This window comes from Hemitrygon akajei, chromosome 11 (genome assembly GCF_048418815.1).
Source record: "Hemitrygon akajei chromosome 11, sHemAka1.3, whole genome shotgun sequence".
Lineage (NCBI taxonomy): Eukaryota > Metazoa > Chordata > Chondrichthyes > Myliobatiformes > Dasyatidae > Hemitrygon > Hemitrygon akajei.
In genome coordinates this window covers 51,281,555-51,296,923 of record NC_133134.1, presented here as the reverse complement: position 1 = coordinate 51,296,923, position 15,369 = coordinate 51,281,555, and the positions used below count along the sequence as shown (strand labels likewise).

Below are 15,369 nucleotides of genomic sequence, written 5' to 3'. Positions count from 1 at the left end.
TCATGTCAATGTGGACCTTGATAGTCCTCTTTCTCCCTCCCGCAGTTTCAGGCACTTCCTTACCATGATGGATCATACCAGCAAGTGGCCAGAGGTTGTCCCTCTAGCATCAACGACAGCCGCAGATGTGGCTCAGGCATTCATCATCACCTGGGTTCCTTGGTTTGGCACCCCATCTGATATTTCGTCAGACCTCTGGGCTGTGATGGTCTAGAACCTTGGTGTTAGGATATAGAACACCTCGGCTTATCACTTCACAGTCCAATGGGCTATGCGAGGGGTTTCACCGCTCCTTAAAGGCTGCTCTGAGGGCTTCCCTGACTGATGAGCATTGGTATGATTGGCTCCCATGGGTCCTGCAGCGGCTCAGAGCTGCTCCAAAGGAGGACCTGCAGTCGTCCACAGCTGAGCTGGTTTACGGGCAGACATTAGGAGTGCCAGGTGAATTCATTCCTGACAGCAAAATCACCTGGTTGGCCTCTCAACAGCATTCCCCACTCTCCCCAGTAAATTCAATTCCTTTTCATCTATTCCTATCTCCCATCATGGCGTACAGCATCATGGATACCTGTTGACCTACATTCCCCCTCGTTTGTTCTCATCCGCCATGATGCATATCTACATCCCCTTAGGACCCCTTACGATGGCCCATTCCACGTTCTGGAACAGGGAGGAAGGATTTTTTTAAAATCATAGATAAGAGGGGTAAAACTGAGTGTATTTCAGTGAATCACCTTAAACCAGTTCACCAAGGTTTGGAATATTCCATTGCCAAGCCCTTGGCATCACAACATAACCATGAGCATGTCAACACACCTCTGGATGATCCAGAGGCACCTGCAGTTGCTCCTCCACCTATGGAACACAGGACCCAACCCAGACGGCTCATCTGAGCTCCAGACGGGCTCACAATGCTCGTTTTAGTGAATTCTGTGGGGACCTGTGTAGGGTAATTTAATTGGGAGAAATGTACATAACTCACAACCACCAACATCGAATTGGGGTTTTGTTTTAAGAGGCTGGCCTGACATGATGACGTTATTACGTAAAATGTTTTTAGCACGCTTGTGTGTTTAAATTTTGGAGTTTAATAAAATGTGTTACAGGTTCCATTAGACATAAACCACCTCTCTTCATTTTATTTGCAGAAACCTATACCAGCACCCACCATTATTTCATTTTCCCAGCTGGTGAAAACCTTTCCTTTGAAACCGAAGTAAGAAGTAAACCCAAGCACTGTATCATAGATTACACAACTGTACCCATAAAACTGAAGAGCTATTGATAATATTTTTAGGATTTCAGGAGCTCTACAAATAATTCAACTGGAGCTGCAATAATTTTGCCAGCATCTAAATAGACGCAGGAAATCAATGCTGATTCAAGTTTACACTGAGTATATGAGATTGATATTAGTAGTATAAGATATTACAGGTGGGAGGAATTGTTGATACTTTATCCTAAGTACATAAAACCACCTTCATACTTGCCAATGCCACTCGTAGGCACAATATACCTTCAGGCATCCCCATTGTGTAAAAATATGTCTACCATATGCTAACATGAGAAAAATTATTCTGCTTTAAATTCTTATTTGTCTTTAATTCTAGCTTACACAGTACCTAGCACAGCAGTTTCGATATCAATGTGATCCTAGAGTTTGATGGATTTTGGCAAGAGTTGAAATATCTTTTTCAAGTTGTGACAGCAAAAGCCTTAAGTCCCCATGTGTAACAATGTCCAAGCGGTTTCTGTTTTTTGTGAGTATGTGGTTCACTGCACTGAAGCCTCTTTCAACAAGGTAGGAGGATGGAAATGCAGTTTGGCTCTTCTCCAAAGACCAGGAAACTTTGTATGACAGTGTAGCCACATACCACAAAAGCTGATATTTTTGAAAAGCAATTTTGCTCCTTCATCATTTTGAATTTTGATCATTTCTTCTTGCAAGCTCTCTTCCTGTTCATTCACCTTGCAAAAAGTAGGTTAATTTCTCAGTCTGGAATTTCTAGATCATTCCAATGCTTGAATCAATTCTGAACATCCTTCTTCAGTGACTGCAGGTGTAACCAGTACTCTGCAAATCATTGTCTGTGATTTGCAGGGAAACTGTGAGAACATTCTTCTCCCAATATTTCGCTTATATATTTCCAATTTTTTGATAAAAGTGGACACGGCACTTTTTGTCTGGATTAAATTGAAATTCTCACCCTTCAGTTTCATATTTAGAATGTTTATTTCATCAAACAGATCGGCTGGGTATACCACACTTCCATGTAGAAGTTCAAACTTATTTCTCAAACTCTAGTCAACTTTGAGCAAAAATTCAACCACAGTGTCAAAAAGATCAAAGAAAAGTTTTAAGCAACAGCCTTTCGAGAGCCAATGCACCTCAATGTGAAGAAGCAAATGTTCAAACTCTTCACTGTTATCTCGGCATGGTGAAATATTCTGCTATTTAATGGATGAGCTTTAATTTTGTCGATAGCAGACATTACAAGAGTCATCCTTGAAAAAATTGATGGCTGAGGTTTTTGGCTGCAAGATGGTGACGATGAATTACACAATGGATTGAAAACAGACTTGGAATTTCTTTTTGCATAAATGCCACTAAACCAGAATGACAACCTGTCATATATGGTGCTCTATCTGTTGCACAAGAAATTGTATTCCTAGTTGAAATAATTTTATCCTCAATATACATTTTGAGCTCATCATAGATTGATTCTTCATTGATATTTGTTTTGAACTTTTTACAAAAGAGAATTTCTTCATAAACTTTTCCATTTTTGATAAACCATACATACGCCATTAGCAAGGTCTCATTGTCTCGTACAGTTGACTCATCCAGTTGCATCCCGAATTCTAATTTTTGTAGCTCTGTGCATAGTTGATACTCGATGTCTTCACTCATTTTGTCAATACGACAAGCTACAGAGTTATTACTCAGAGGAATTGATTTTAAAATACTGGTATCCATTTTGAGAACAGTGGTGAACACTTCTGATACAACAGGCATTATTAATGTTTCACCAGTTGTATGATACTTTCCACACTTCGCTGTCATTTTGGAAATATTGTAAGAAGCAATGAGACCACTATCAAGGTCATTTTTAGCTTTCTTGGTAAATGACTCCAGTGTGCAACACTTTTCAAATGTTTCTTTCATCTTCTGGAACTGAAAAATAACATTAGTAGCCTTTTCTGGGTGTCTTTTATGGAAGCGTTCCTGCAATCTTGATGCTTTCATGGTTTCATTAGACAATACAGTATTACAAAAAAAAACTTATGGGGTGTTGCTGATCTGATGGAAATGGAATAAAACCATATTCCAGGTATGTAACATTGTATTGACGCACTTTTTGTAGCTTTTGTTTCCAAGCAGAATTAGAATTCAAGGCTTCACCTCCTTCAGACTCATAGAGATCGCATCGTACATACTTATCCATCATTAGCAGGGCTAAATTAAAATTAAAAATTAACACAAGCTGTGAATGCCTATGGGATGCTGGTGACAGCAGTGAGTTGACATGGATGGAATGATGGTAGCGGCACTTAAAGGAACGGCAAGGTGAAGATGAAGACAATCACAATAGTGGAAATTATGTTGACAAGGATTCAGTTTGGAATCTGAATGTTAGTTGGGATAGAGCCGGTGTTTGGCAAGCTACCTTTATATTATTCTAGTTGGCATGATTGACCAATCACCTAAGGTCTCATAATCCCCGAAGATGGTTCTTCACCTGCATATATGAAGCTGAGGACGCTTTGAACACCTCAAGAGGAATCCTTGGGGTTGGCAGGTTCACTGATTGGCTCTGTTTCACTGTCTACAGAGCTATAGCTCTTCCTGTGTTCCAGTGCCTAACCCTTTTTATTGGAAGTGCCTGCTCCACCAATGGTTGGTCAGGTCTCATGTCTGAAGTTAGGGTGGTACTTACTATTCTCCCCATGAATCTTAAATATCTCCTGATGACTTCTATTTCCCCAAATGCCCCCTGAGGACATGTAAGCACCCTCTTGGAGGGTGGTATTACCCCTGCTGGGACTCACTGATATAGAGTAATACAGTGCAGAAACAGTCCATTCTGCCCACTGAGTTTTTGCCAACCATTTAGTATCTTTTTATCCTAATCCCATTTTTATTTCCCCACATTCCCTTCAACTCCCCCTAGATAATACCATTCACCTTCATCCCATGGGCATCTTGCAGTGACTAATTAACCAATTAATGCACACGTCTTGCAATGTGGGAAAAAATGCTAATGACTGTCCTAACATGCTGCCCCTGAAATTTCTCCAGAATGCAAGGAATAGCAGAATAAATCCACAGATTTAAGACTTGATATGGAGTTTTCAGCTTTCAACTATTAAAAAGTATTAATAACTTCAGAATAGGGCAGATTATAAAGCAGTGGTTTGCAATTTATTTAGTTGATTGAATATATCTCGCCTTGACCAGCTACTCTTTGCACGGTGTTGGTTTTGTAGCTGCAGTTACATTTGTTTTCTTTCACAGGACGGTGGATTGAAGAACACGGAGTTGTTCACAATATGTTTTACAATACGAAAACCATGCTTAAATTACCACACAAACTCACACTGGGGAAAACCGTGTGGTGGGATAATGGAGTACTTCCTTTATGGATCACAGCACAAAACCAGGTTTTTTCATACTTTGATTTACCTAATTATAGAGCTAAGAGCAAATTGTCTATTAATCAAATTAAGTCAAATTGTAGAACTGTACAGCACAGAAATGGGCCCCTTGGCCCACCTCCTCTATGCTGACTATGATGCCTGCATTAGGCCCATATCCCTCTAGGCCCTTCCTATTCAAGTACCCATCCAATGTCTTTCAAACATTGTAATGGTAACTGTGCCTACCCCCCTCCTATGGCATCCTCTGCTTGAAAAACACTCCTCTCAGATCTCCTATAAATTTCTCACCTCTCACCTTTAGACCTGTGCTCTCCCATTCTAGACTTCTCTCCTGTAGGATAAATTCCAGGCTATCTATCCTATCAAGGCCCCTCATAGTTTTATAAACCTGCAGAAGGTTCCTCAGCTTCCTATGCTGCAGTGAGAATAAAGCTAGCCTAACCAATATGTCCTCATAATAGGCTTTCATTCCAGGCAATAACACATTGAATCTCTTCTGCACTCTCCCTGTTGCTATCACATCTTTCCTGTAATATAGCAACCAAACTGTATGCAATATTCTTAAGTGCTGTCTACAGTTGCGACGTGATATCACAACTCTTATGCTTAATGCCTTGGCCTATGAAGACAATCATACCATCCCCTTTTCACGACCCTGCCCACCTGTGTCATCACTTTCAGAGAGTGGTCTAAAGTCTCTCTGTACATCAATGCTCTGAATGTGCCTGTCATTTACTCTATATGTCCTAGCAGACTTCTCGAAGTACACTACCGCACATTTGCCTGGTAATTCCACTCACACGATTTTCTAGCTAACCTGACACCATTCTTCACTATCTATGATTGATAGCAACACTGATAGAAACATTTTGACCACAATATTTCTGTTCAAAAAGATAGATCTTACTATTCATGTCTAGTTAGAGTACGTGATTCTGGGAATGTTAAATTTGAAAATTTTTACTTGATTTTCTGTCCAAAAGTCCAGTAGATGCCATCCTATTGGGTGTATAAGGATGTGGTGCTAGATTAAATTTAGAATAATCTAAATTAAACCTCATCAATGGGCTCCTACGCCATACAGGACACATCCTACAATGAATAGGATGTAAAATTTGTCCATCCTGTAGCAATAATTACTCCTATTTCCACCCCACCCTAGCCCCATACCCATTACTATCCTAGGACTGTCAAATTACTTGATTGAAATTAATTCAATATTGATCTGATGTTCAATTACTTTAGGTTTTATACTCTTTCCCCCATTTTTCTTTTCTACACCCAATGGTTTAGTGACCCACAATTTCTACAGTCTCTACCTAATTCTCAGTCTAAACAAACTTCTATTAAATACTTATAAGCATAAGAGACCCTGCAGATACTGGAAATTTAGAGCAACACACATAAAATGCTGGAGGAATTCAGTGGGTCAGGTAGCATCTATGGAAATTAATAAACAGTTGACATTTCTGGTCAAGACCCTTCATCAGGAATTTCTTCAGGAAGTTTATTTATAAATTTAAATATTTATAGCCTATTTGCAATTTACTGTACACTGTTATGATCTTGCAAGAATACTTGTTATAAATGGCCTATAAACTCGGCCCAAAACATTGACTGTACTCTTTTCCATAGATGCTTCCTGGCTTGCTGAGTTCCTCCAGCATTGTGTGTGTGTTGCCTAGTTAGTCATCTGCCATCTAGATAACCATTAACAGCTGATCAGTGATATACAGCATGTAGTGTAATTGCGGCTAGTTCTAGTGAAAGGCAATCACCCTCAAAATTAACTGAATTTTTCTCCATAGATGCTACCTGGTCTTCATTTTCCAACAATCTCTTTTATTCCAGGTTTCCGGCAACTGCTTCTCACAGTTCCAATATTGTCTTTTATTCTCCGTATTATCCTTAGTCATCTCTCTCCTTTTGCACTTCTGCAGGTTGATCAGTTATGATTAACAAATACTTATCACTTTCTCATAAGTGGTACCAGCAACATTCATGTTATCCAGATAATCTGATCTTCACCCTAGCACAGGCATTCCCCATATTTACTAAGCACAGAGATTCAGCAGATGCTGGAAATCCAGAGCAACACACACAGATTGCTGGCGGAATTGATGGAAATGAATAAAGAGTTTACATTTCGGGCCAGGACCTTTCACCTCCATAGATGCTGCCTGACCTGCTGAGTCCCTCCAGCAGTCTGTGTGTGTTACCCTGTGTTTTCTCCTCCCTAGCACAGTTACCTTCTCAGTTTTCCAATTCGTCGGCCTGTGATGCTAATTCTGCTGACATAAGAGCTTGCAGATGCTGGAGACTGGGGCACTCAGTGGGTCACTCGGCATTTCTGGAGTACAAAGGAATGGTTAACACTTTGAGTTGACACTCTGCTTCAGGATTTAGAGTGGAGACAGAAGACAGCTCATTTAAAGAGGTGAAAGGGAGGGGTGAGATAGGCTAATAGATGGTGGGTCAACCCAGGTGAGGTGGGGGATAATGGGCAGTTAGAGCAGGAGGAGGAGTGGAGGAGGGAGTTTTGAGATAGTCAGGGAGAGAAGAGGACTAAGGTAGAGATATAGACTGGAAAGAAATATGGAACTAAACAAAGGAGAGATGATGGGCAGATGGCTGCTGGGACAGGAAAACTAGATCTAGGGAGAAAAAAAACTGAAGATGAAGAAGTGTGTGGGTGATGGGCAGGTAGAACCCGGAGGTGAAGAGTAATGAATCTAGGCAACAGTGGGTTGAGGGGCTTGGTGGGCAGAATAAAATGGATCCACTAATAGAGACAGAACCCAGGTCTCCAGTAGGAGTGGGAAAGGGATACGTAGGTTAGATAGATCGCAAAGCAGTTGTGGGTTGGTCTTGCCAAATGTGTAGTAGAGGTTGGAGGAGGTGAATGCTGCCTTACCTTAAAGGACTGTTTAGATCCTTGTATGGAGGGATGGATGAGGAAGGATTAATTCTGTGTTCATGTTAATTCTGTATATCTCTCCAAAGATGCTGCCTGACCTGCTGAGCATTTCCTATGTTCTCTACTTTCTACTTATATACTGTTAAACAGTTAACTACCAAATAACAATATTTTCATACATTTTAAAAACACTTTGATTAAAAAGACCTAGAAATTAGTCTGTACAATGTCCAAAAATAATAATATTGTGGAGATGAGAATCCCATTAATATGGTATTAATGACTTTTTCCACATGTTTCTATTTGAGCTGACAGCAGTCTTGAAAGAGAATGGACTTTTTATTTTGAAGTCACACAATCTGGCAAGGTTTTTCTCACATCCAGTTCCCTCAGATAAGGTCAACATCAATGCATCACCCAAAGTTAGTTTCTCATCAAAATTAAAATTAGTTTTTAATCAAAATTAATGCCAAAATCACTACATAAGCTGTAAATCTGATGAAAAACAGAAAAAGCTGGAAACACTCAGGAAAAATAGGCAGCATACCTGGAAAGAAATATTGACAGCCTAGGGTTTGAAACAATAGCTCTGGTTTTGATTTCCATTTACAGTTGAATTCATTGCCTCTTCCCTTCCAGGAACGCCAACCTTGAAGAAATTTTCCTCTGCTCTGGCAATCTAAATTGTGACATGGACAACTCTCTCTCAAAAATAGCAATTTTTAATAATGCTTGAAGATCAAACTGAGCATTATTGAAATGTTAAGACACATTTCCCTTGCAGTTCTTGGCACTGTACTTCACAGCTCTGCTATACAAACCTCTTGTGGATGGATCCAAACTAGGACTGTAGTCACCACACCATCAGATGTTTTCAACAGGCTTCCAAATACCACCCCATCTAAATTAACTTGTCAGAAATGACTAACAAATCCTGCAAAAGAAGTCCCATGTTCATCAGATTATAAATGATTTAAAAAACTGAAACAGACCTCTGATAAAAGATGTGCCAATCATGGAAGGAAGTTGTCAGGAAATTTGTAAATGCATGAATGCCCTCTATAAATACATGTTAGGGAATCCTGCAATGCAGCCAAATGCATGCTCCAATAAAAATGGTATGTCACATTTAGCAAAAATAGGAGGACATGTTTTTAAAGTACAGCTGCTGAATATTTAAAATAAGAACAAAATGCTGGAAACATGGGTCAGGTAGAATCAATGGAAAGAGAACAGTTAACATTTTAAGTCCTTCATGAGAAGTGGAAAAGAGAGTAAAAAAAAAGTTGGTTTTTAATAGCAGCGATAGGTTGAAAATAAAGAGGATACTTCTGACGATGTGAAACTAAAATCATGAAGTCCACAAAGATAAAAAAAAATGGAAAATGCTAGGAACACTCAGCAGATCAGGCAGAATACATGGAAAAAGATATTGACAAAGTGCCTGGGGCCTGAAACAATAGCTCCATTTTTGATTTTCATCATGATTGTGGACTTCAGGAAGGGTAAGACTAAGGAACATGAACCAATCCTCATAGAGGGGCCAGAAGTGGAAAGAGTGGGCAATTTCATGTTCCTGGGTGTCAAGATCTCTGAGGACCTAACTGGTCCCAACACATTGATGCATCTATAAAGAAGGCAAGACAGCAGCTCTATTTCATTAGGAGATGGAAGAGATTTGGTTTGTCACCTAAGACACTTGAAAATGTCTATAGATGTACAGTGGTGAGCATTCTGATGGGCTGAATCACCATCCCGTAATGGAATGGTGGGGGGGGGGGGGGTTGCTATTGCACAGGACCTAAAGAAGCTACAGAAAGTTGTAAAATTAGTCAGCTCCATCCTGGGTACCAGCCTCCATAGTATCCAAGACATTTTCAAGAAGCAGTGCCTCAGAAAGGGTGGTGTCCATTATTAAAGACCCCATCACCCAGGACATGCCTTCTTCTCATTGTTACTGTCAGGAAGGAGGTACAGAAGTCTGAAGGCACACACTCAGTGATTTAGGAACAGCTTCTTCCCCTTTGTCATACAATTCCTAAATGGACATTGATCCCTTGAACACTACCTTGCTTTTTTATATTATTTCTGTTTTGCACTATTTTTAATCTAACTATTTAATATACATATTTATACTTACTGAATGTATTAACTTATTTATTTTTTTCTTTCTGTGTTATCTGTATTGCATTGAACTGTTCCTGCTAAGTTAACAAATTCTATGACACTTAAAGTGATAATGAACCTGATTCTGATTCTAAATGAATTAATGTGGCAATCTGAAGCATGTTATGTTTTGTTTGTGTTATGTATTGCTAATAGCCAGGTTGTGAAACATGCCCAACAACCAAACTATACTACTGGTCTTCTCTGGGTTACAAATACTTGACTTGTGTACAACCTGCACATACAGATGAGGATTAGGGAACCTGCAGGATGGATTTGCTGTGGGGCTGTAAGCATCTTCTGCCACCTGAGACCTCAGTTTGCGGCTGCATTGCTGATATGCAAACTGTCCGGGTTCTGAACTGTTTACAGGAACAGAATGCTGCTGGAAACCCTGGCGAGCATAGAAAGAGCTAACAGAGATAAAATGATAATAGGCTGAAATAGCCAGTTCTGATACTGACAGAAAGAAGAGTTACCCCGAAGTTGGGGGAGTTTGATATTGAGTTCAGAGGCTGCAAAGTGCCCAGAGGAAAGATAAGATGCTGTTCTTGTAGCAGTGAAAGAGGCAAAAGGGTCAGAGTGGGAATGGGATGATGAACATAGAAATCTAGAAATCTACAGCACATTACAAGCCCTTCGGCCCACAATGTTGTGCCATCCATGTAACCTACTCAAGAAACTCCCTGGAATTGCCCTATCTCATAGCCCTCTATTTTTCTAAGTTCGATGTACCTATCTAAGAATCTCTTAAAAGACCCTATTGTATCTGCCTCCACCACCATCTCTAGCAGTGTATTCCACGCACCCACCACTACCTGTATGGAAAAACCTACTTATGACATGTTGTTTGTACCTACTTCCAAGCAGCTTAAAACCATACCCTCATTTCAGCCCTGGGAAAACTTTGGCTATCCACACAATCAGTGCCTCCCATCATCTTATACACCTCTATCAGTTCTCTTCTCATCCTCCGTCACTCCAAGGAGAAAAGGCCAAGTTCACCCAACCTATTCTCATAAGGCATGCTTTCCAATCCAGGCGGCATCCTTGTAGATCTCCCCTGCACTCTCTCTATAGTATCCACATCTTTCCAGTAATAAGGTGACCAGAACTGAACACAGTACTCCAGGTGGGGTCTAACTAAGGTCTTATATAGCTGTAACATTACCTCATGGGTCTTGAACTCAATCCCACAATTGATGAAGGCCAACACATCATCCGCCTTCTTAACAACACTGTCAACCTGCGCAGCAGCTTTGAGTGTCCTATGGACATGGACCCCAAGATCTCACTGATCCTCTACATTGCCAAGAGTCTTACCATTAATATTATATTCTGTCTTCAAATTTGACCTATCTAACTGAACCACTTCACGCTTATCTGGATTGAACGAATCATCCATAACTGCCTTCTGTGGTCAGGCCAATTCTGGATCCCATGCCTCATTACTTTCTGAATGAGTCTTGCATGGGGAATCTTATCAAATGCCTTACTGAAATCCATATACATTATATCCACTGTTCTACCTTCATCGATGTGTTTTGTTACATCCTCAAAGAATTCAGTTAGGTTCACAAATCATTACCTGCCCTTGACAAGCCATGCTGACCATCCCTAATTAGATTATGTCTCTCCAAATGCTCATAAATTCTGCCTCTATGGATCTTCTCAAACAACTTGCCCACCACAGAAGTAAGACTCACGGGTCTCTAATTTCCTGGGTTATCTCTACTCCCTTTCTTGAACAAGGGAACAATGTTTGCAACCTTCCAATCCTCTGGTACTTCTCCTGTCCCTATTGATGATGCAAAGATCATTGCCAGAGGCTCAGCAATCTCCTCCCTCACCTCTCACATTAGCCTGGGGCATATCTCTCCTGGTCCTGTTGACTTATCTAACTTAATACCTTTCAAAAGCTCCAGCACATCCTCTTTCTTAATGTCTATACACTCGTGTTTCAGTCTACCTTAAGTCATCCCCACAATTGCCAAGATCCTTTTCACTGGTGAATACTGAAGCAAAGTATTCATTAAGTACTTCCGCTACCTCCTCCGGCTCTGAGCACACATTTCCACTCTCATTCCTGATTGGTCCTATTCTCACAAGGCCCATCCTCTTGCTCTTCACATACTTGTAGAATGCCTTGGGTGTTTCCTTAATCCAGCTCGCCAAGGCCCTTTCATGGCCCCTTCTAGCTCTCCTAATTTCATTCTTGAGCTCCTTTCTTGCACCCTTGTAATTTTCTAGAGCTCTAACAGTAACTAGTTTTGTGAACCTTTTGTAAGCTTTTCTTTTCTTCTTGACTAGATTTTCAACAGCCTACCATCCTTTCCCTGTCTCATTGGAATGTACTTATGCAGAACACCATGCAAATGTTCCCTGAACATTTGCCACATTTTTCTGTGCATTTCCCTGAGAACATCTGCTCCCAATTTATGTTCCCAAGTTCCTAGTAAAGGAGATAGAGTTGTGATCACTACTTCCAAAATACTCTCAGACCAAGAGATTTGACACTTGAACAGGTTCATTTCCCAATACCAGATCAAGTACAGCCACTCCTCTGGTTGGCTTATCTACATATTATGTCAGGAAATCTTCCTGAACACGGTGGTCAGCAGCACAGGAGCGCCGCAGGGAACCGTACTCTCTCCGGTCCTGTTCACCCTGTACACATCAGACTTCCAATATAACTCGGAGTCCTGCCATGTGCAGAAGTTCGCTGATGACGCGGCCATAGTGGGGTGTGTCAGGAATGGACAGGAGGAGGAGTATAGGAAACTGATACAGGACTTTGTGATATGGTGCAACTCAAACTACCTGCATCTCAATATCACCAAGATCAAGGAGATGGTGGTGGACTTTAGGAGATCTAGGCCTCATATGGAGCCAGTGATCATTAATGGAGAATGTGTGGAGCAGGTTAAGACCTACAAGTATCTGGGAGTACAGTTAGACGAGAAGCTAGACTGGACTGCCAACACAGATGCCTTGTGCAGGAAGGCACAGAGTCGACTGTACTTCCTAAGAAGGTTGGCGTCATTCAATGTCTGTAGTGAGATGCTGAAGATGTTCTATAGGTCAGTTGTGGAGAGCGCCCTCTTCTTTGTGGTGGCGTGTTGGGGAGGAAGCATTAAGAAGAGGGACGCCTCACGTCTTAATAAGCTGGTAAGGAAGGCGGGCTCTGTCGTGGGCAAAGTACTGGAGAGTTTAACATCGGTAGCTGAGCGAAGGGCGCTGAGTAGGCTACGGTCAATTATGGATAACTCTGAACATCCTCTACATAGCACCATCCAGAGACAGAGAAGCAGTTTCAGCGACAGGTTACTATCGATGCAATGCTCCTCAGACAGGATGAAGAGGTCAATACTCCCCAATGCCATTAGGCTTTACAATTCTACCGCCAGGACTTAAGAACTTTTTAAAAGCTATTATTAATGCTTTTTGAGATAATGATTTAGATGCATATCATATTTTTTACTGAGTTAAGTATTGTATGTAATTAGTTTTGCTACAACAAGAGTATGGGACATTGGAAAAAAGTTGAATTTCCCCATGGGGATGAATAAAGTATCTATCTATCTATCTATCTATCTATCTATCTAACAAACTCCACCCCATCTAAACCCCTTGCTCTAAGGAGATGCCAGTCCATATTAAGAAAGTTAAAAATCACCCGTCACAACAACCCGATTATTATTGCATCATTCCAGAATCTGTCTCCCTATCTGTGTCTCAATGCCTCTGTTACTATGAGGGGGGGGGGTCTATAAAAACACCCAATAGAGTTATTGCCCTCTTCCTGTTTCTGACTTCCACCTACAATGACTCAGTAGACAATCCCTCCATGATTTCCTCCTTTTCTGCAGTTGTAATACTATCCATGATTAGCAGTGCCACACCCACCCCTTTTGCCTCCCTCCCTGTCCTTTTTTGAAACATCTAAAGCCCAGCACACTCAGCATCTATTCCTACTCCTGAGTCATCCAAGTCTCTGTAATGGCCATCCAAGTGTCTGTAATGGCCAAATCATCATAGTTCCACATATTGATCCATGTATCATAATCTGCCTTGCTTATGATATTCCTTGCATTAAAATAGACACATCTCAAACCATCTGTCTGAGTGCATCCTTACTCTATCATCTGCCTATCCTTCCTCACAAACTCCCTAAATGCTGACTCTACTTGTGCGCTAACCGCCCCATCTTCTGCCTCTTCACTTCGGTTCCCACCCCCCTGCAAATCTAGTTTAAACCCTCCCCAACAGCATTAGCAAAACCTCCCTCCCAGGATATTGGTTCCCTTCCAGTTCAGGTGCAACCCATCCCACTTGCACAGGTCACCCCTTCTCCAGAAAAGGTTCCAATGATCCAAATACTTGAAACCCTGCCCCCTGCACCATCTCCTCAGCCACTCATTCATCTGCACTATCTTCTTATTCTGACCTTCACTAGCTCATGGCATTGAGAGTAATCTGGAGATCAACACCCTGGAGGTCCTGCTTTTTAGGCTCCTTCCTAACTCCCGAAACTTACTGTGCAGGACCTCTACCCCTCTCCTGCCTATGTCATTGGTACTAATGTATACCACAGCCTCCAGCTTCCACCCTCCCCTTCAAGAATATTCTGCAACCACTCAGAGGCATCCTGGACCCTAGCACCCGGGAGACAACAGACTATTCTGGTGTCCCTTTTGTTGCCGCAGAATCTCCTATCTGTCCCCCTAACTGCTGAGTCCCCTATGACTGTTGCTCCACTTGACTTCATCCTACCCTTCTAAGGTTCAGAGCCGACTGCAGTGCTATAGATCAGGCTGCTGCTGCCTTGCCCAGATAGGTCATCCCCCTCAGCAGTATCCAAAGGGGTATATCTGTTGCTGAGGGGAATGGCCACAGGGGGACCCTGCACTGACTTCCTTCTCCCTTTACCTCTCTCAGTGTTCACCCATCTACTGCCTGAATTCTGCACTCTGGGTGTAACCAGCTGCTCAAAAGTCATATCTATCAATTGCTCTGCCTCCCAGATGATCCTAACTTCATCCTACTCCAGCTCCAGCTCCTTAACGCAGTCTTTCATGATCTGGAGTTGGCTGCAGGTGTAGTCATCAGGGAGACCATCAGGCTCCATGAATTCCCACATTCCACAGGAGGAGCATTCCACTGCCATATCTGCCATCCTGCCTGCAGTGTACAATGGGCAACCAAGACCAAATTTTCTAACCTGTGTCTCTGGCCTCAGCCTCTTCTTGTCAAAGCCTCTTGAGTCAAAGCTTGATGCTCCTACTCTCACCACTGGCCTACTTTTAAATTAAAATGGAAAATAAAGGCATTTACCAATTTGTGCATACTCTTTTTCAGAAAGCTATGAAGATATATCTGCTTCCTCTCTCTTAGTAAAACTCTATTTGTAAGGTCAAAAACCTTGGAAATTAGCTCTTGCACTGCTTCCTGTCTTCCTAATTCCTGTCAAGGAATTCTGTATAGAGAATTACCTAATTTCCTGTCAACATTGCCAGTACTGAAGAAGTAGTATCGTTTTATGACCCTTTAATGCAAAGCCTTGGAAGAAAGATGATATTCATAAGGGACATTTTACTCCATTGTTTCAGAATCTGAGTTGTGTTATA

At 41.5% G+C, this 15,369-nt stretch overlaps 1 protein-coding gene across 1 annotated transcript in view; it reads left to right on the top strand.

Annotated features, from left to right (window-relative positions):
* Positions 1-15,369, top strand: part of LOC140735113 (ectonucleotide pyrophosphatase/phosphodiesterase family member 7) — a 34,344-nt gene that overhangs the window by 6,821 nt on the left and 12,154 nt on the right. Inside the window, exon 2 of the mRNA XM_073059906.1 lies at positions 4,517-4,662. Within this exon, the coding sequence (XP_072916007.1) occupies positions 4,517-4,662 (146 nt within the window). The remainder of the gene's footprint in view (positions 1-4,516; positions 4,663-15,369) is intronic.